Source organism: Varanus komodoensis, unplaced genomic scaffold, assembly GCF_004798865.1.
Source record: "Varanus komodoensis strain SLA01 unplaced genomic scaffold, ASM479886v1 scaffold1, whole genome shotgun sequence".
Lineage (NCBI taxonomy): Eukaryota > Metazoa > Chordata > Lepidosauria > Squamata > Varanidae > Varanus > Varanus komodoensis.
This window is the reverse complement of record NW_025335268.1, coordinates 564,022-584,902: the sequence shown is the minus strand read 5'-3', so window position 1 is coordinate 584,902 and position 20,881 is coordinate 564,022. Positions and strand designations below refer to the sequence as shown.

General features: G+C 41.3%; 1 protein-coding gene across 1 annotated transcript; it reads right to left on the bottom strand.

Moving 5' to 3' along the window:
- Window positions 1-503: 503 nt before the first annotated feature.
- On the bottom strand, window positions 504-16,769 carry FLVCR1 (FLVCR heme transporter 1). The gene is made up of 10 exons (XM_044448109.1): window positions 15,999-16,769; window positions 14,925-15,069; window positions 13,532-13,672; window positions 11,341-11,408; window positions 9,306-9,409; window positions 6,429-6,539; window positions 5,630-5,735; window positions 4,452-4,563; window positions 2,315-2,382; window positions 504-1,000 (listed from the first exon to the last, which is right to left on the bottom strand). Exons 1-10 carry the CDS (start codon window positions 16,692-16,694, stop codon window positions 926-928), a joined length of 1,626 nt encoding a protein of 541 aa, XP_044304044.1. The 5' UTR covers window positions 16,695-16,769; the 3' UTR covers window positions 504-925.
- Window positions 16,770-20,881: the final 4,112 nt, after the last annotated feature.

The following is a 20,881-nucleotide window of genomic DNA, read 5'->3' as shown; positions in this document are numbered from 1 at the left end:
ATCTGCACACATCCCTGACCAAGTGAGACAGTAGACAGAGTCCACTGTGTGACCTTGCAATCTTTTATTTCCCAAAGCCCTTTCCTACATTTACTTTTGACTAACAAGCATATTAGGACAAGGGGAGACAGCTATGGGCAGGTGCCTTTGTAAGGTCTGGCAATGCTTTGCCATCTGCACACCATGTGCTTCGAAGCATTTTCAGAATGCAAAGGAAAAGCTCATGAGGATCTAGCAGCTTTGTAGCTCAGAAATCCAGAAGGACTTTACCTTCAAAAGCTAGAACATAAAATATTTTCAGGAAATATGAGTTTATGCAGCTCCCTCATCTGTATTTGGACAGACGAGGTTTCATAAACTATCATCTCCCAAAGCCAACAGAAATGGCAAATAGAATTTACAGTATAATACGTTCAAAATCTGAATTTCTTACACTGTGTTTTGTGCTAAAGGCAATGCCTCTCCTCTAGAAAGAGTAGTTTAAAATTTCCAACATATTTACAATAAAAAGTTAAAAAGAAAACCCTTTAATTTACATCAATCTATTCAGTGCACGCACTTCATATAAGGTTTCAATATGTGGATTAGTCAGTTGTGCTGATTTTAATTAGAACCTATTTATCAGTTGCCTTAACACTCAAGTTGCTTTACTGCATTCTCTGAAAGTACACAGCTTCCAAAAAGGAATAGCCGATTCCTGGGAATCTTTTATCAGTTTCAACTTTTTTAAAAGTTGAAAATTGTCACTGTAACTAGCCACCATAAAGATAAAATATGTCCTTAGCAGAGTGTATGTGTATACTTAGTTCATACATAAGCAGTACTGCATGATTATTACATGGCTTTAGAGTTCTTGTGATTATTCATCAAATTGCTTCTGCTTCATGTAACTGGAAATCTGGAACCTCTAGCATTTTTCTCCATTTTAAATTTTTGATTCAGACTGGTTTTTTGTTGCAAGTATATTCTGTTCATCTTCTGTAGGAGTATCAACTGGCACCTGTAAGGGAAATGAAATGGAAAAAAACCTGACAACTAATTCAATCAACAATTCCTGAAGAGGTTTGCCTAGAAGTAATTGAGGCTATCCCACCAGCTCTTAAGTTTGGGAGGCTACAATAATCATAATTTTAGAAAACAAATTTAGTGGAAACAATCTCTTATAATTATTAAGTGGAAGAGGTCCCTCTCCAACTTCCAAGGAAAATGCGGAATGATGAAGTAAAACATCCATATCTGGTTTGAATTACTAGTTATTCCCGTCTAAAACTTGCATTATTCACACTAGTAACATGTTAAAATTGGTGTCAAGGCATGGCCACAAAGACAGAAGTGTTGTATATTGTGGAGAATACTGACTTGGGTCTCAGTTCTCTGACGATTCATATTTTTGTAGTTTATTTACATTAGAATAGTTACTTGTATGTTTGGTATTATGCTTATATTGTTTCATCTGTAAAGCAACTGGTATACAAGATGAAAACTTTTCTGCAATAAAAACACAATCAAAATCATGTTATTGACATTGCTGCTTTTGTTTACCAAAAACATGACACAGCTTTCTGTTGCCTATGCCCACAAGCTGGCTATCTATGCACTGGAGTAAGAGGCCCAGAAAAGTGACATGTAGAATTGTCAGTTGTTAGGCAAGCTTTCAAATCACCGTTATGACCTGGCTTGCCAGTTAAAATGCAACACAGCTAGCCAGCGAATGCTAACGTTATTACCCAGAAGTTACTCAGATTATTTCAGTGGGACTTCCATAGGATTGGGTAGAGAAAGTGTAGGTAAGTCTTTGAATTGTTCACATCATAGATATTCAAATCTAGAAGATATTTTATTACATTTCTAGGAGGAAGGGCTTTGGAGGGTCAGGTGACCAGTTGCAGGTTCTCTAGGCACAGATTAGCTCGCCCTTCCCTTCAGCATTCCCCAAGCATTATAACAAAGAGGTTCAGGAAGAAAAAGTAGGCAAGCTTGTACACATATAGAAGATGTGCATGTCATGAGCAGAGTTGGCTGGAGCTGGGGGTCAGACTAGATGGCCCGGGAGACCCCTTTTGACTCATTCTGTTTCTATGATATTCCAGAGAGAGAAAGTTATATAGGAAAAAATTAAAGGAACAAAGATTGGAAGCTCCAGAAAAAATACTCAAAAGTACATAAAGTTTCATTAAATAATGGGAAGCTGAGCTTGAAATGTAATTTGTTACTCAAGGTAATGAAAACTGAAAAATCTCTGTGATTAATAATACCCAGTGTCAGGTATTAGTGACTAATCATACCAGCAAATTAAGAGATCAAAACTACTTACAGATTTAATGTCGACAGTTGTAATTCCTGCATTCACATTGTGCCGTCGCAAATCAGATTTGATTAAAGCTAAAGAAAAGGAAAAGAAAAAATACTGCATGTAAAGCCCAACACATTCACTGCAGTAAGTATTCCATAGGATAAATATGCTACTCTTTAAGGTACTGTACAACTGTTTTTGAAGCCCCAGACTAATATGACTCCCCATCAGCATAATGTATGATGCCTGCCCTATAGTTCGTTCATTTTTTCTGCATTTGTTACATTTATATTTCATGGTTCCTCCAAGGACCAAGCACAATGTACATGATTCTCTTCTCCATTTTATTCTCTTTCATTCTCTTCTCACAACAATCCTGCAAAGTAGACAGACTGGCCCATTGTTATCCAGTGACTTTCACTGCCAAATGGAAACTAGAACCCAAATCTCCTGTGCCCTATCCAATACCCGTTAACATGGACTCTCTAGTTGTTTTCAATCTTCAAATTATGCTTTTTAGAGAAGTTCTAGGTTGAAACAAGTAGCAGTAACAAGTAACAACAAGTTGAAACAAACACATGATCCATTTATCAAAAGTGCCTAAAACAATTGGAAAGGTTCTTTCAGTCATGCATAATAGTAGGGAAAACCCATGGGTATTTAATAGCAGTCTTCCTGGTGCAAAGTAATTAGACCTGTTTTAACTAATCAAATTGAGTAAACCAACTAATTGAGAGCATCTTACAGACCACAAATTATCCATATTCCATTTACACTATATTCTTTCATGTAGGCAAGAATGTACTCATTGAATACTCCAAGCACAGAAGGATACATGAAGTCAACCATAAGTAAGCTTTTGTGGGGAAAGAAAAATATTTAAATTCTTTTCAGTAAAGATGAGGATACACACAGTAACATTTGCCTTAACAGAGAGAAGCATCTTGACCACAGTCCAAATAGCCAGGTTCTTTGACACGGCCATCTAACATGCGTTTCAGGATTTCATTTCTATTAATGTGATAAACATTGTCTATATTATATAATTGCTGAATACTGAAAGGCAGTGAAAATACGTAAAAATATGTATCTAAAATCACAAACTCCTCTGCAGCCATAGCAGAATAAAGCCAAGTTTGGATACTGAACTAGAACTAGAGTTTAAGGTCAGGAAAGAGCTATTACAACCAGGCTCTCAATTTAGTATAGTACCCCTTTAGATTTAAACCTAACAATCATGATAGGTTGGACACGACTTCGCGACTAACAACAACAACGGTCACCCTAACATTATAAAGATTCAGAAAGAATGTGTACAAGGACATGCCAAGCCCACACAAGGACACTATTAGTCCCTTGTATTGCCAAATTAGGCCTTAGTCTGATTTCACGGAGAAGTTTCTTTAAATCTGTAATTTCATATTGACTAAACTGATCCACACACCCAAAGAATTCTAAACTACAGGCCTACTTTAGAAGAAGAGCAGAGGCTAAATCCAAATTGCATAAAGACCCAAAAGTCTGCCTGGTGAAAGAACAAAAGTAAGGATGCATTCAAGTGACACACCTACCCTACTTTTTGGAACCTACTGCTATCAGTTATTTTTCCAATTCAGTTGGCGCTGTAGTGGTGTGTTAATGTTGTTGCTGGCCTTGCTAGGTATCACAAGTGTCAAACAGCTCTGTTAACCTAAAAAATCCACCATGTCCAGGGATCTGCTGCTGCCATCAGTGTTCCTTACTGGCACATTTGTCTGGATAGCAGCCAATAGTCCTGGTAACATATTTCTTTAATTACATCCCATTTTACAATCTAATTGGATCTCTTTTTTAGGCTATTTATGTACCATTTTCTTCCTACCCCCACTTTTCCCTTTTGAAGTAAAAAAAAAAGCTAAGCAACCTGTTGCTTTATTGCTGTTTTTATGGATTCTCCACAGCTTTTAAGATCTTCATTTTTTACTCATGCTCATTCATTTTATGATACATTCATGTTTTATTCTTGTATTTATTCTATTTTTTCAATAGAAATGTTTAAATGTTTTACACGAATAAATACAGAATGACTCAAACCCCTGAGCAGGACTGTAAATTATTCACTATTTTCCAGTAAAACATAATATGGTTATTGATTCAAGATAGAAAGCAAAATGAGTACCTGTTAAAATGATACCTATAAACATCCACACAAAGACAAAAATATTTCCAGCACGGGGATTGTAATCTGTTGTAAGTTTTCCTTGAACCAGTGTAAAAATAATTCCAAATATCTGTAAAGGGTCATAAGAAGGAATTTCAGATTCTCATACAGAACATGTGTACTTTTCTACAGTGCAGCTTGTTACAGATAACTCATGGTGTTTATTCATTGTTGCACCAACATCATTATCAGGTCTGCTGAAATAATCATTTAATTCTCCCCCCAAATTGTTTCTGACCATTATAAAAACTTCGTAACTCTAATAACTGGTTCCTGAGCCTGTTTTTCTTTTTTCCCTTCTCATTCCTTGTTCCTTTGTCTTTTAAATTGTAAAGATTAGGGCAAAAACTGACTGCCTTTTTTGTTGTTGATCTTATGTAAGTAGCTTTGGAATCCTTTTGAACTGAGAAGCAGAGTTTTTAAAATGGGTTAAACAAATAAAAGCAAAATGATCCCTTTCTATTAACTTAGTTCACAAACTACAAATGCTGCAGTTGCTTTTGTTGTTAAGATAATACCTTATCTTTGCAAGTTTTGTTTTCTTTCATGCTGTTCCGATGGGTTTTCATTTACCCACCACTCTCAAAGGAGAGCACAGCACATTCTCAGCATATTGAGATCACAGAGCTAATTTCTCATGGTGTAGATTTATACAATTATACAAAGGGGAAAGTGTCCCACAGTCTGAAGACTGCTTCAAATAAGGACTTGGCAAGGTAAAGAGTCACTTTGCATTCCAAGAAGAAAAGGCAGGAACATGAGGAAGGGAAGCTAGACTAGACTTGCATGGCCCATATGGGTTGTTGAGATTATTCCACTGCCCCCACCTCTTACATGATCCTTTGTTTATTAAGAATTCCATCAGATTGCACTCATGTAGCAGCTTGTGGCACATGCATACAAGCTTCCAAATATTCTTGGAATTGATGTTGCAAGCGAAAAACTCTGTGTATCAATGACCTGTGGGACTGGTTTTCAGATGAATACCTTTAAAAATTCCCTTATTTTGACCAGCTATATCAAGTTTCTGTAAGAGTAAGAAATAGACATACTCGTATGCTGCCCAATTACAGACTGAAAACTACCTGAGCTCAGAACTGAGTGATAATTATTCAGCAGAAAACATCCATCAATACCTGTGCTGAAGCATTCAGAAGCCCTGATGAGGTACCTTCTGATTCTGGGTATGTAATTTCCACAGCGAATTCAAAACCAAGAGGGAGATAACCAGTCATGAAGAAGCTAGCATAAAATCCAAAGATAAAAATAACAATATTTTAAAGACAATTGTATGTGTTATCCAATAAAATTTATTACTACTCAGTTTATCTACAGTGTATTATCCACATATATCTGCAAGGAATAATATCCAGTTTTGAAAACCAATGCTTAAGGAAATGCATTTTCCACTAGAAAGTTCAAAGCTCTGATCGTATGGCCCCAAAATGTCTTAGGCAGAGGGTCATGGGATATAGATTCAAGGGCAGGAAGATAGCTCTGACCTCAGAGCTGGGAATCCATACTCTGATCCTCCCACTGCCCACAATCAGCACATAAAGAACTGTGTCAGCTGCCCTTTGAAGGTTAGGAACTCAATCTCTGAGAGGCCTTAAAAGGGGTGTTCCAGAAGACAGGCAGGAAAGAAAACTGCAGAGGTCAGGATATGAGTTATCCTTTGTCCTCTTTATTCTTCTTCCCTCCCCCCTATGAAGTGCACACCTAGGAAGCCAAAAGCACCCATCTCGCTGAAATACAGAGTGGGAGGTACAGAAAAGGCATAATAGCTCCCACTGCTCCTCCTGCTCTGCACAAGATGCGTGTAAGCTCTGGGGGATTGTTAACACTGCAAGCTCAACCCACTGGACTGGGCCTTCACTTCACTTCCTCAAAATAATACATTGGCATATTTTATCAATAGACTCTGAGTATCCTTACCCAAGTGCACCACCAGTCACAAATACAGCTATAAGATGTCCACAATCCAAGGTGAATGTAAATACAACCATCCCAACAAATGAGAGGATATACACAATTAGTGTAGTTTGCCTACAAAACACAGTGCAAAGTTAAAATAAGCAATCACAATCCTGGCAAAGACAGATCACAATACCATTATTCTGTTGGCTACAGTTTAAACCAAACATTCAAACACAAATGCACAGTACATCTCAATAACATTTGTCTCCCCTTGTCTCAGGGCAGACAGTCTTGTATAATATGCAATCCATACATGTCTTTTTTCCATTTCCATCCTTCAGAATTTGCAAGGTGATTATAAGTTTTTAAAGATTATGGCACTTTAAGTTGCCCCGCCCCCCATCTTTGGACCACCCTCCTTGTTTCCAGATCAAGATAACTCTTTATATGGAGGCCTTTGAAGATTGCCTTGGTTATCAGGATTAAATTAAAAATGCTCCAGGAGGCTAAAGGGAATGGGGGTTTTGGTCTTCCTAATTGAATATTGTATTATCAAGTCTCTGTTTTAATGTGGCTAAAAGAATAGATAACTTTAAGAAATAAGAGAATCTTGTAATCATGACTTGCAAATAGGTTGGCATGCTTATATGTGGAATGAAAAGTGTAAGGTACATGGTTGTTTCTTAAATCATTATATTAGGAAATCACTAATGTCGGTGTGGGAAAAGCTAAAGACAAAACTGTATACTAAATTACCAAGATGGGTTTCGCCTGTGGAAGCTCTCATGTATCCAAATGCACTGAACTTTAATATGATCATGGGATATGATGATATTTTGGATAATGATGGAGGATTAAAATTGAATCAAGAAATACAAGAACAAGGGAGTTAATATTTCTTGGTGGCACAAGGTTCAAATGCAAGAGATATGCCAAAGATCATAGAATGTGGGGCTTCTATAAGGAGTCAACAGCATTTGATCACGTGATTCTTAAATCTGAGGAGAAAATGATTAAAAGATTGTACAATTTCCTGCTAGAGAGGAGAATGGAAGATGAACAGGTTAAGGAAACTATGATAACATGGGCACAAAATTTTGGATATAATATTTAGAGAAATGGCAAAAATTGTGGGAAAGAAATATTAAGGTAACATTAGCAACTTCATATAAAGAAAATTTGTATAAAATGTTTTATAGATGGTATTTGTCGCCAAATAAGTTAGCTAATATGTTTCTAAATATGTCAAATAGATGTTGGAAATGCAAATACAAATCGGGTACGTTTTATCATATGTGGTGGACTTGTGATAAAGCAAAAAAGTATTGGATTAAAATACACAAATAGTTTGAGGAAATGTTACAAAAACCTTTAACATTTAAACCTGAAGTTTTCTTATTAGGCATTGTACCTGATGATCTTAGTAAACAAGCAATGTATTTGACTCTACGTGTAACCACTGCAGCGAGGATTGCATTGCCCAACACTGGAAGAGTGAAGAGCCACCTACTGACGAACTGATTCTAAAAAAGATCTTGGACTGTGCAGAAATGGACAGATTGACTTTGTCTCTGAGGGAGGAAGAAGATACAGACTTCTATCAAACCTGGGATTCTTTTTATTATTGGCTAGAGAAATGGGACTATGCATAGACTTAAACATGTTTATAGTTTAACATAAAAGGAAAAAATGTGGGGGGCTGACCCAGTAGGTCTGATGTTTTTGATGATTGATGCTTCTTAGTTTCTTTTTGTTAGGTATATTAAGAATAAAACCTATTCCAAAAAAAAAAAAAAAAGATTGCCTTGGTTTTCCAGAGGTCTAAGAGGATTATTTAAGCAATTCTTCTTGGCTTCTTGGCTGGGTCTTTTTACTGTTTTTACTGTATTTTACTTTATATTTAAAGTTATTTTGAATGAATTTTAATTTCATATTGTTGTTTTTATGATATTCTATTGTATTCTATTGTTTTGTTTTATGCATTGCTGTAAACCACTCAGACAACTTCAGCTATAGGACAGTATACAAATGAAATAAAGGGGGAAAAAAGATGGAGGGAGGGGAGAGCAGGGTTTTTTTTTTTTTTTAAGGCAACACAGCAAGATAAGGTGCCAAGACAATTACTTATCAACACATATGTCCTCTGTTAATAAGCTGCCTTAACCTGTCATTTGTGGGAGGCACACCATTAATGTGGGTGGTTGGCAAATCTCCTTTGAAAAAGATTGAAATGAACTGTGGCTTCTGAAACCAGAAACTAGTGTCCCAGTCCAGCATTCCTCTTCCCTTGCTCTTGTTCCAAGTTGGCTTTGGTGCAAAGATCCTGGTTTAAGCCAGAGTTCCAAGGCTAACAATACTGGTTTAATGTCAGTTAACCAAGCAAGAAAGTATGTCAGGATGCGATTCTGGTATATTTTTTTGGATTATTAACTATCATTAAGTCAGATTTCCCCAGGTTGGCTATAGCTTTGAATATGAGCCAGCATGTTGAGGCCAGCATGCAACAGGACAGTCATCATGCTCAGCTCAATGGTTTATGAAGCCTCAGATGATCATCTGAACCAGGCTTGTGGCTGCATCCTGCTATGGTTCTATACAGCCACAGCAGCAACGGAAATGGATTAAGCATCAAGGAATCCTTTATGCTTACAGTGTAGTTGGTCAGTTGACTTCCCAAGAGATGAGATTTTTACCTCACAGCTTCATCAGTATGCATTATATTCTGAAACCCAACTATAAATATATGCAGAGCAATCCCCCAACCAAACAGCAAGAAAAATACACTGCATACCTTATTTGATCAGTTGCTAGCCAACCCCCCTACTCTTTACCCCATAATTACAGCAAATAATCTAAATACATTTTATTATTTGCTTTTCCTACTCACAGACTTACTTGTATGTTTTGGTGTGATCGAGCCACAAGCCACAAATAATTGAGCCCACCATTCCAGCTACAACAAGGGTCAGTCCAATCCTCCCTGCATTTACTTCTTCTCCCTTTGAATAATATAGTTATGGAAATATCTATAAGCAATGCCTTCTTTATTACAATGTATAAGTGTATGTACTCACTCTAAGAAAATTAAAATCACAGCTATCACTTCTGTAGTTATCACAGATAAATACTACTACACAGTGCTTTTTTGGTAAAAAAAAAAAAAAAAGGTGCCGAAACTCACGTCTTGGGGTCACACTTTTACACAACGGTCGCCACCGGCAGTAAGCACTCACATGACCATGGGCTGAACAAGCCACTTCCAAGGGCCACCTGAGGCCCAGACTGGAGGGTGCCCTCTTGTGCTTTAGAGGCATAAACAAGCCCTGTGCCACTCTCTGAAAATCACCTTGTGTAAACAAACGGGGGGTGGTGGGCGAGGCAAATGGGCAGCTGGGCGCTCTTATGTCCTCTTGTATCAGGGCAAAATGGCGGAGGTGGTGGACCAAGGGAGGGAAGGCTGCGGCTTTCCAGGTGATCCTGGACTACAGTTCTCATCTTCCCCCTCCATTAGCAAGCTTGTCTCAAACTAATGGAGCCCAGCAACATCTGGATGGCCACAAGCAAACCGCCCCCCACTGCAGAGTCTCTCAATTGGCTGGGCTCTAACATTTCAGACTGCAGGGCGGGTTGTGTGCACGAGTGCAAGAAAGTGAATGTATGGCTGTTCCCTTGCATCATTCTCAAGCTCAGAGTACAGCAGAAGCACCTGCAGCCTCCCCCACACACACACCCTTGGACATTGCTGGGCTATAATTTCCATCAGCCACAACCAGCCTACCCACTGGCAAAGTAAGATGGGAGTAGCAATTCCCCAGATCTGGAGGGTTGCAAGTTCCCCAGCACGGGGCAAGATCTTCTCAGTGTGGCCTCCACCCATTACGGTTCTCTCTGGGAGTGAAATGATTTCACCTCCTGCAAAGGAAATGCTGCCCTGGGAGGGCTGCAGGCGCTCCCCAGAGACTGGCCGTCTGGATGCAGCCTGCAAGGCCCAAGCCGCCAGGATGGGGGAAGGTGAGGAAGTGGCCCTCATCCACAGACAAGCGGGCTGGGAGCAGACCCGGGCAGAGCAAGCGGGCTGTCCCGGCAGGGAGACCGCGAGGCATGGAAAGCAGAGAGTAGGGGAGGCGGCTGTTTATTGGAGAAGAGGTCTGGGCCCCACCGGGGCGGGAGACAGGAACGCCGACAGGGAAAAGCTTCAGGAGGAGAAGGGGAGAGACCACGGCAGCACAGACAATCAGCACCAACACACAAGCAGCCCGCAGGCACTATGTTAATGATTTTTGCTGCTGATCTGCTACGCCCAACAGGGCGATTCACAATCACTTGGAAAAATCTGTCAAGAAAAGGTGCCAGAATGCTGTTCCGGTGCGTTCTATGACAAAAAAGCCCTGCTACTACATACTTTCATACACTTATTAATTCAGAGTAAAATGACAGCCAATGAAACAAATATAACTAACAGAAGGCCTGCAGAACACTGCCATAGATTTCACTTTATAGTTTGTAAATTTATAGGCTTCCTGAATAACTCTGAACAGACTACCCCATTAGAATTAAAAAAAATAAAATAAAATCACAAAAAAGTGAAAGCAGACATTGCCCAAGTCTCCTAGACTCCCAAATATTTAGGAGATATTCGCAGAGGCTAGATGATGTACTTGCCTGTCACTTCCAGTGCCCCCCAAGACCACAGCGCCATCTTTTATGCCTACTGGTATCCACAGATCGACCCCTCCCTCCTGTTTATTATCCCACTGTTGCTCCAGCTTGGAGCTCAGGACAATATAGCAAGACATGATTCACATACCTAACCACGGTTCTCCCACATCCTATCTTTTTCAATCCTGAGTAAAATGACACCAAGACCAATTTTAAAATAACCAGGACAGGGGATCCTTTGTTTAGAATAAATCATTCAACATAAACTTACCACATAATGAGTTACTATCATTTGGTTTAGTAGAGTTGAGACTGAATAAAAGATCCCAGTCATAATTCCTACAATGAGATAATGAAAAGCATTGCTGTGGCTACTGAAACAAAATCAAGTAAAACAGATTTTTTAAAAAAAACATAGAGAATCAGAAAGGCTTTCCCAGACCATCTAGTCTGACCAGCTGGCTCCTCTCATGACATTCTTACCGTGTGCATGTCCAGCCTATCCTTGAACTCCCTCACCAGTGGGGCTTCAACCACCTCCTTTGGAAGTCTATTCCATACCAAGGGGTCCTAACTGTCAGGAAGTACTTCCTGGCATCCAAATTGAACCTTGGTTCCCTGAGCTTCACCCCACTGGAACACATCTGGTCCTCCTCTGCAAGGGAAAACAGGTCTCTACCTACCTCCATGTGACATCCCCTCACATACCTGTATGTCACCAACAGATCCCCTTGGAATCTCCTCTTCTCCAGGCTGAAAAGACCCAGTTCCCTCAGTCTCGCCTCATACGGCTTTACCTGCAATCTGGGCACCATCCTTGTGGCCCTACGCTGCACCAATTCTAACCTGCCTATATCCTTCCTGTAATGTGGAGCCCAGAAATGAACAATATACTCCAGCTGCAGGTGCACCAGAGTCATATAATGTGATAGTAATACCTCTCTTGATCTAGAAGCCACACTTCTAGAAGCCACATACAAAAACTCGCTATATTTTTAGCATCCAAAATTCAATCCATCCTTCTTTCAGATCTGTGAAGAAAGGAGGCTGCAAATGAACCCTCTACCAGAAGTGCCTAGACTCACCCCAAGCCTTTTATCACTATCACTCTAGCCATCTCCAGATCAGCTCCAAATCAAGTAAGGAAACCAGAGTCTGGAATCCTATGAGACAATGACCTGGTTTGGACAACCCACCCCACCCTTGTTCGTTATCACGGGTGGGTTGTCATGTCATGAGAACAGGGGCTGCTTCAACAAGGGTGGGTTGTGTCTCCAAGGGTGGGCTGCCCTTGGGTTGTTGCCACCCATGGTAAGTTGTTGTGTTGCTGCTGCTTGAAAGTAAACCTCCCGCTGCTTGAAAGTAAACCTCCTAGTCTTTTTGATGGTGTCTCATTGCTTAGCAGCACATGCCCCCACCTCTTCCTGCCTGAGAAAACCCATAGCACAAGCAGGGCCCGATCCTAAAGGCAATGAGTACAGCTTCCAAATTTGCCTAGGGCAATATGTGGATAGCTGGTTATCACTTGGGGGAAGGAGGAGGGAAGAGGGAGCAAAGTACCCATGATAAGCCTGATCATCTGTCAAGTTTATCCTTGGTTCTTCAGCCACCCTGGCCAGAAACAAACCCACTGTGGGCTGCAGTTGTCATGTGAGCTCAGCCAATGAATGAGGAAAAGGTGCCATAGTTTTGTCAAGAGCTCCCTGGAAGCCATGGGCCTCCTAAGGGGTTCTTTGCCATTGTTGAAGTAGACAGTCAACTAGCTATGTGCCCTATCCAGGTAGTGACTTGACCATATCTATGACTGGATATCAATGCCACTAATTACCAGAGCACTAAAATACCGCTTAGTGCAAAAAAGCAAGTCAAGAACATCTCTTTTACAATATACATTGTGAGAGCTTTTTGGCTGACAAGGACCCTGGTGCTACAGACAAAGTAACCACAACATGAATAAGCGACATCAGTTATGAAAAAACACAGTATTTTACTGAACTAGGAAAATCATATTGCACAAGAAATCTTTGATGTAAAAACTATTCATAGGTGCAAAAAAGTTATGATACATCTTTTTATATATGGGTTTTTGACTTTACATATTATGAGGATCCACCATCTATTTTTTGGACAATTAAGGAAATATTAGATACTGCAGAAATGGAATCATTAATACAGATTCAAAACAGAATTGTTGATTCTTTAAATGAATGGACTCCTCGGTAAATAATGAACTGTATATAATTGTTTCATATATAAATGTATACATTTTTACATCTATAATGTAAAGATGATAATTTATATTTGTTGAGTAGTCTACTTGTATTTTGGTATTTAAATATTATACAATAGACCTCTTGTTTACCACCTAACATCTATATTTATACTAAGGGACATGTAAACTTTATAGCTACTATACAATATTGCATATAAATACATGTTAAATAAGATATTGAAATACTCACCATAACTTATCAGCAAAAGAACAAAAGGAAAATTTCTGAACAAGTTGATTACCGACTGCTTATAAGAGTAGTCATCTGGAGATACATCCACCAGTACAGCCTGAGATTGACTTGGAGGATATTTGGGTTTTTCCTTAAACACTAGAAAGGCAACACATACATCAATCCATTAACTGCTATTCAAACTGATTTAATAATTGTATTCTATAAATTCATATATTATTCAATGAGGAAATTAGGAGGCATGCCATATTTTCCCGAGATAGAGAGCATAGCTTTATATGGCCTTTCATTTGTTGCATATCATCAGCGTATTCAGTTACATTTCCCAGAAGCAGGAATCACTATGGCTGATCCATGAAGCGATGCATCTTACCATTTGAGTATGTTGCAATTGCTTACTCATCCCTCATATTTTTTGACGAGAGAGAGAGAGAGCAAGCAGCAAGCCCAGCAGCAACACAAGTGCTCTACTGTGTTTTCCCTGCTGTTCTGTTCATTCCCCCTTTCAGGTCCATTCTGTTCTTTTTGTTTTTTTCAGATTTTATCTGTTGAAGGGTTGCAATTTTTTCTTTTCATTCTATCAAAGATTTGTACTTTCCCCTGTTGAAACTGTTGCTTCAAACTTTCACTTATTAATTACTGTAACATTTGATCAGTTTCCCAGGGGCTCATCTCTGATTTCCTAACTTGGTTCTGCTGATTAACTTTTTACCACATTTTTATCAGCTGGCCCTTCTTTACTGTTTCCTTGACTGCTTTCTACTGCTCTTCAGCTACAACTTCTAATGTACATATACATTCCCTTTTACTCTACCTTTTTCCATGGTTTGAGTGTTGCAAAATGGGGTATCACCAAAATGCAGTTTGAAAACCAGTGAAAGAGAAGATGGCAAGATTACCAGTGCAAATACTTTTATTACCTTATCCAAGAACAAACCTCAAAATAATAGCACTCCATCACTACACAAACTGAACATGTTCATGCAGTTTTGTCCATTGCTATTCTAAGAGTTAAGCAAAAGTGTAAGTTAAGCAGCACTTTGTACCTGCAGATAATCCAATGAAGGAAAAAGTAGAGCAACTGCAACTGAGATGGCAATTCTCACAGCAGTGCAGTTTTGTAAGATAAGAGATTCTGCAGAAGCTTCAAAAATAGGCAAATATGTCTTTCACACAGAAAGATAAGGATGTACAATATACAATTGCTCTGTTACCATTTTAATTGCTATTCAAGTTAACCAAAAATTGTAGCTTGAAACAGCTTGTCAAAAATAGTTTCATGTGTGACCTAATCTATGATTCAGAATTCTCCAAGCATAAGGGTTATGAACTGTAATGTTTTAATGCTCTTTCAGCTTTGGCTGAAAATATGACAAGTAAGTTTACTTACCAAGTGCTGTTAATAAAAGTAGGAGTGTGGATACTGCTGCTGTGCCATAGAACATTATACGGATGTTATGTCCCATGAGTTCCAGGTCATCAACTGTATTTGGGACTAAAACCGGTGGCAATAAGAAGCCAATTGCTGTGCCTAACTGTAAAGAGAGGTGGGTGGGACAAGTTTTATATATTGAAAAATCATAGAAGCACTGTTTGAAAGCATTCCTTCATCAACCTGAAAGGGACCAGCTGCATATAGCTCTATTCCATGGATTTAAATGTGATCCACTTTTTGGGAGAAACTTTCTTATAACACTATTGTATATAAATATTTGTATCACCACTGATGCTTTCTGAATATTAAAACTGGGGGTTTGTGCTGAAATATAGTGACATCTCCATTTTAATAATACTGCAGTCTGTAGAACTCTACAACTAACCTTCCGAAGTCACAGATGTTCTGCATTTTCTCTCTTTCAGGAATCAGTGGAAGTGCATGATTTGATTACAGGCAAATCACAGATGCCTTTGGCCTTTAGCCTGAAAAACCTACAGGCACAACTGAAAGCTTTTAAGATAGTACGTCAATATTATTTCAAATTTTAACCACTCTTCCCTTTCTTGTATTCTGTTTTTGTGTTATATACAACAAGTCTTCAAGATGGGGTCATGGTTATACTGCAAGCATTACTAGGTTGTCCCCACTGGAATACTGGCCAGAGTAAGAAATATTGCCAACCTTAGCTTTAAAAAACTATACACTTTGTGGAGAAATTTAATAATTTACAGTATCACCCGGCTATGGCTAGATGAGATTAGAGGTTCCTTCCAACTGTTTGAAGCTATTGTTCAGCTTCAAATATCCTTGCTGTCTCTACTTAAGGCTGCTTTAAGTACCACTGCAGACACAAGTTTGCTGTTATCAACCTGCAACTAACTTTAAAATATCCAAGAAAAACTATTAGGTTTCCCCTACAACCATGAATATTCTTGTCATTGCCACATACATCTTGCATTCCTCACAAACATGTTTTCTTCTCATGCCATGACACAAGCAAACAACTTGCACTCTTCTTCTCCTCACCTGGTTGCCCAGAACAGCTACAGCACAAGCAGTGGACACTTCCTTGGGCCCAAACCAGACAGAGGCAATGTGTGAGGGCAGCCCCAAAATAAAGACTTGGGCTACAGAGCACACAATCTGAGCCACCAGTGTGACAGGATACAGGTTTCGCTGGACGCTGGCACACTTAATCCAAGCACCCAGGCAGTTGAGTCCACATCCCAGCAAGGCAGTGAGGCGGAGGCCGTAAGTGTCCAGCAGCCAAGTGGCAGGAAGGATAAGGGGAACGTACACCACCATATATGCCATGGAGAGCCAGTCGATTTGAGCATTGGAGACATCATAGTAATGCGTAAAGATACTGGTCAATATGCTGTACTGGATCCACTGGAAGGCGTTCACCAGCGAGTACAAGCTGAAGACAGCCAGGACCACCAGCCTGCGCTTGGAGAGCCGAGGGGTCAGCTTCACTCCAGACGTAGCCGAGGACAGCATGGCCTCTCCCTCAGGATGCTCCTGAGCAGCGTCGCCTTTCCCAAGCTCCACATCACTCTCAGTGACCAAAGGAGTGCAGCTGCTGCTGCGCTCAGCCTCGCCGCCCGGGAGGCAGCCGTTCTGCTGGAGGGGAGGCGCTGGAGCGACCCCCATGATCTGACCCCCCTCTTCCTCCTCACCAGCTTCTCCCTGCTCTGCCGTATCACCGCCTTCCCCACCCATCCTCACGCTTGGGCCACGCACTCCCCTTCAAACGGGCATCACCCCTAAGCCAGGTGCCTCTGCTGGGGGCCTCCTTTCTCCCCTCTTCTCCCGGTCCCACTATGGCTCTCCCCACACAAGGAGCCCCCCTCAATCACACATCCCCCTCCCCCAACTCCCGCCCCCTGCCCCCCTCCCCCCCCCCGGCCCCCCCCCTCCCCCCCCCCCCCACCAGCAGCCTGCTCACACACCTGCCCCGCTGCCCTTCCCCACGCTGCCCTGGCTTCCCCTGCCGGGCTCTTCCCAGCCCGCCCGCCCACCCACCGAGGCCGCCCTCCTACCACGCGCCCATTCCCCGCAGCAGCAGCAGCAGCCCCGCACCCGCCGCGCCCCTGCCTCCCGTCCCTCCACGCATCCACGGGCGGCCCGCGCTCCAAACAGGACACTGGACAAGCAAGCAACGGCTCCAGAACGTGCCTCGCCGGGGGGGAAAAAAAAAAATCACTCGCTACCGGCTTCCGCATGCGCAGCTCGCTCGACCGATGCTCGGGCTCGGCTCTCCGCCAATGAGGGAGTGCATATGGAGCAGCAGTCTCAACCTCGGCCAATCAAGGAGGAGAGCGCGCGCCAGTCCATCCCCGGCGCCGCCACTCGGCCCACTAACGGCTCAGCGCCGATCCGCAAGCTTGGCTGCTCCGGTGTTGCCGGCGGGCACGTGTTGCGGCGCGGCGGCGGCGCCGGTTGACTCCGAGCCCCGGGAATTGCTTTGATTTTCACCGTGCTCTCCCGCAGCAGGCCTGTCGCCCCGGGGAAGATGTGCTTTGCATGCTTCTCATCCTGGTGCTCAGCTCGCGTCCTGTATCCTCTCCGGGTCTTGGGTCCATGCGAGGCTGATGAAATAAACTAAAGGCCTCTTGAGTCGTTTCTGGGGAAACAGTGGAGATGATGTGGATTTATTGTTTTTTCTTAGCATTTCCTTAGGGACATTTTGTTTTGTAATTAGAGACAATTGACTTTGAATACGAGTTCCTGAGTCGCCATAGTATTTCTAAAATCAATTATTATTACTGCAAACAGAAGCACATCCATTCCCTTCTCCAACCTGGCACCCCCACACATGTATAGGACTACAACACCCATCACCCCCAGCCAGGGGAGAAGGGAAAGCCTAATTGTTGCCCATCTGTGCCTGGGTCCAAATTCTGTTCTCTTCCCCAAAGTTGCTATTCACCAGAGAATGCAATAGATGCAAAGTTTTTTCTATTAAGGGGAAGTAGAAAGAGAAAGAAGAAAGTAAGGGAGGTCTTGGGACTTTCCAACACAAGAGGCATTCAAGATGGAACTGGACAGGGTAGGTTTAATTGGGAGTCCTGCACTGTGCTGGAGGTTATACCCAATGGCCTTCTGGCCCCTTTCAGCTCTGCTGTTCCATGACTCCAAAAATGGTGTCACCCTGCCCAGAGCAGGCCCTTCCCTCCTTGAAGCAGCTCTTTGTAGCAGAGGGGAAAACATGCAAGGAGAGTGGCCATATGTTTACCCTTCTACAGCTTGGGGCCAATTCAGATCTGCCACTGTGCAGGGAGGGGAAAGGAAAGGTCTGATGCATCGGAGAGGGATGGGCCTCAGAGGCTAAGCAAACAGTGGCACAATCTTGGGGCAAAGGTCCAGGGCCTCAGTAGAATGAGCAGGAGGTCCTTAAGTGTGGCAGGGCTAGCTTGCAAGTGATAGCCATTACCATCTCAGGGGCACCCTCCTAGTAGAGCTGCTAAATCCAGAGTGGCCCTCCCAAATGCAGCAGAGTTGGCTTATCTCAGGGGGAAATGGTGGAGGCTTAGCCCGTTCCGAACCTAAAATTACCCTAACCTTAAAAGAAGAAGTGATGCATTTGGGTAACTTTCCAGGAGTTCACGTTCAGTTTGTCCCCAGTATGAAGCTGGCTAGTGTGACCACTGGCTGGTCCCTACCTCACAGCATGTTATGAGGATTATATTGTTATGAGAGCCCATGTGGTGTAGTGGTTAAGAACGCAAGACTGCAACTCAGGAGATCTGGGTTCTTCTCCACACTCAGCCATGTAGGTCAGTGGGTGACTTTGGGTCAGCCTTAGTCTCTCAGCCCAACCTATCTCACAGGGTTGTTGTGGGAATGAGAGTGAGCACAAGAGAATGATATAAACCCCTTTGAGTTCTTTAAAAAGAAAAGGCCTGGATAGAAATCAAATAGAAATGGGCAATGTAGAAATAATTTAGAAAAAGACCAATTAAATCCCAAAACCTGTATGTGGAGCTGTCTCTTGCTCCTTCAAAACCCACCTTTCCCTTGCCACTCTTGGTCCATGCATGCCTACAGATGAAGCAGTCTTTGTTCTTTTTTCTTTTTTGTTTACACAATTGACAGTGGGGGCTGTGTCCAGATAATGTGGGCATCCACTTTGCCTTCCTGTGTTTTCCTACTGTTTTTTCATATTTTCTCTTTCATGATGGAAGAAAAGATGGAGCAGCTGCCCAGTATCTTCTGCTTTCTCTGTCTGGGCATGCCCTTAGCCCTCACTCTAGGCAGAAATTAAAAATGACCCTAGGTACACTGACCTCGAAGTAAATCCCATTGAATTGAGGACCTCAGTGATATGGACAGCGGGCACAAAGCAGGCCAGAGAAAACAAACTATACGAACCCTCCAGATGCATCAGAAATCTCTTATTTGCTTCTGGCAACTGTGCTGCTGAAGCAACTTGCTGTGCCAAGGCATAGAGTTATGCTCAGCACACCCTCTTCCGTTGTCAAGTGAAAACAACAAATAATTAAGTTATATTAAACAATGGACATGTTGCAGATGCTTCCAGGTGGCTATTTCCTAACGCTACCAATCAGAAGATACCGTAGAATCATTCTGTCTTCCTCTCTTTAATAGATTTTCTGTGGCAAGAAAAAAGACAAGATGTGACAGAAAAACACAGGAGAATTACAAATGGCAATAGCATCATCTGGACCCCCTGCAAAACTCCATAGTTGGATGATTACACAGTAAAGGCCCTGACTAAAAGCACTCAGAGTGAACATTCAAATTACACAAAACATATTGTGTAATTGTAGCCTTTTGAATTATAGGAATACCTCCATCTTCAGCATAATTTGGAATGTCAAGATTCACTGGAAGCCATAGAAAAGAAAAATATTGCCAAAATTAGGTATTGTTTTGTTTGAGGAAAGAAACTTCCTCCAATTTGGGCCCTGGTATGCTGAAAATGTAAAACAGGCAGCTGTCTCCCCCTGCTCTCTCACAGCATAGCGCTACTCAAAAAGTACAAACAAGGCTCTAACTAGAAATACAGGAACCTGTGATCATGAAGGGGTATCCTGCCATTATAATCAAAGCCCTCAATGGTAGCAATTCTTATTTTATGTAGATTCAGTTACAATCATTGGCTACACCTCTGTACACCATTATCTTCTGTGGTCAGCAATGACTGGGACAAGCTTCTTCATGTCTGGCATTAAAGTGCTAGCCTTCACTCTGGTATTTAATCACTAAGATGGTTAAATGTGTATTGGAAAACTGGGTGCCTTTCCCCCAGTTAGCAAAAGTTTAATTTCCCGGTTTTTAAGCAGTTTCCCCCACATTCAAATGTCTCTGTTATGGCTTAGTCCATAGGCAACATTTTAACATGTATGTACTGGCAATTACATCATACAGTATCCGAAAGTCCCCTTTCTCATTGGAAAGTACTTTGAATTTTCCTTTTTCTAAAACAGAGATAATGGTTTTGTACTGGAAGTTCAGCAGAAACATTGGTCTATATGAAGAGTTTCTAGGAAGTTTTTTTTAATTAGCTGTAGATATTACTAGTAACTTAGCCTTATAATTTTGGCAGTTCATTTGTATACATATTAGTTAACAACTTCTACTAAGGGTAGAACTATAATTTTCTTTTTATGGAGTGATGGTGTATTGTTTTAAATTGTTCACTGCCTTGGTGGTTTTCTTTTCTTTTTTTAGCAGGTAAGTTACTATTTAAATGTTGATAGTATATAAATACATTCAGGAAATAGGGCCTTTAAAGGTTTTGTGAGAACATTCATTCTTCTTCTATTGCTTTGTGTTATGTTCAGAGGAACTTCACTGTCTTATTTCCCGGATTTGAGGCCTTGCCAAAAAAAGAGAGAGGAATTTCTCAGCTGGCAATTTATTAAGGGCAGAATCCTATGCAA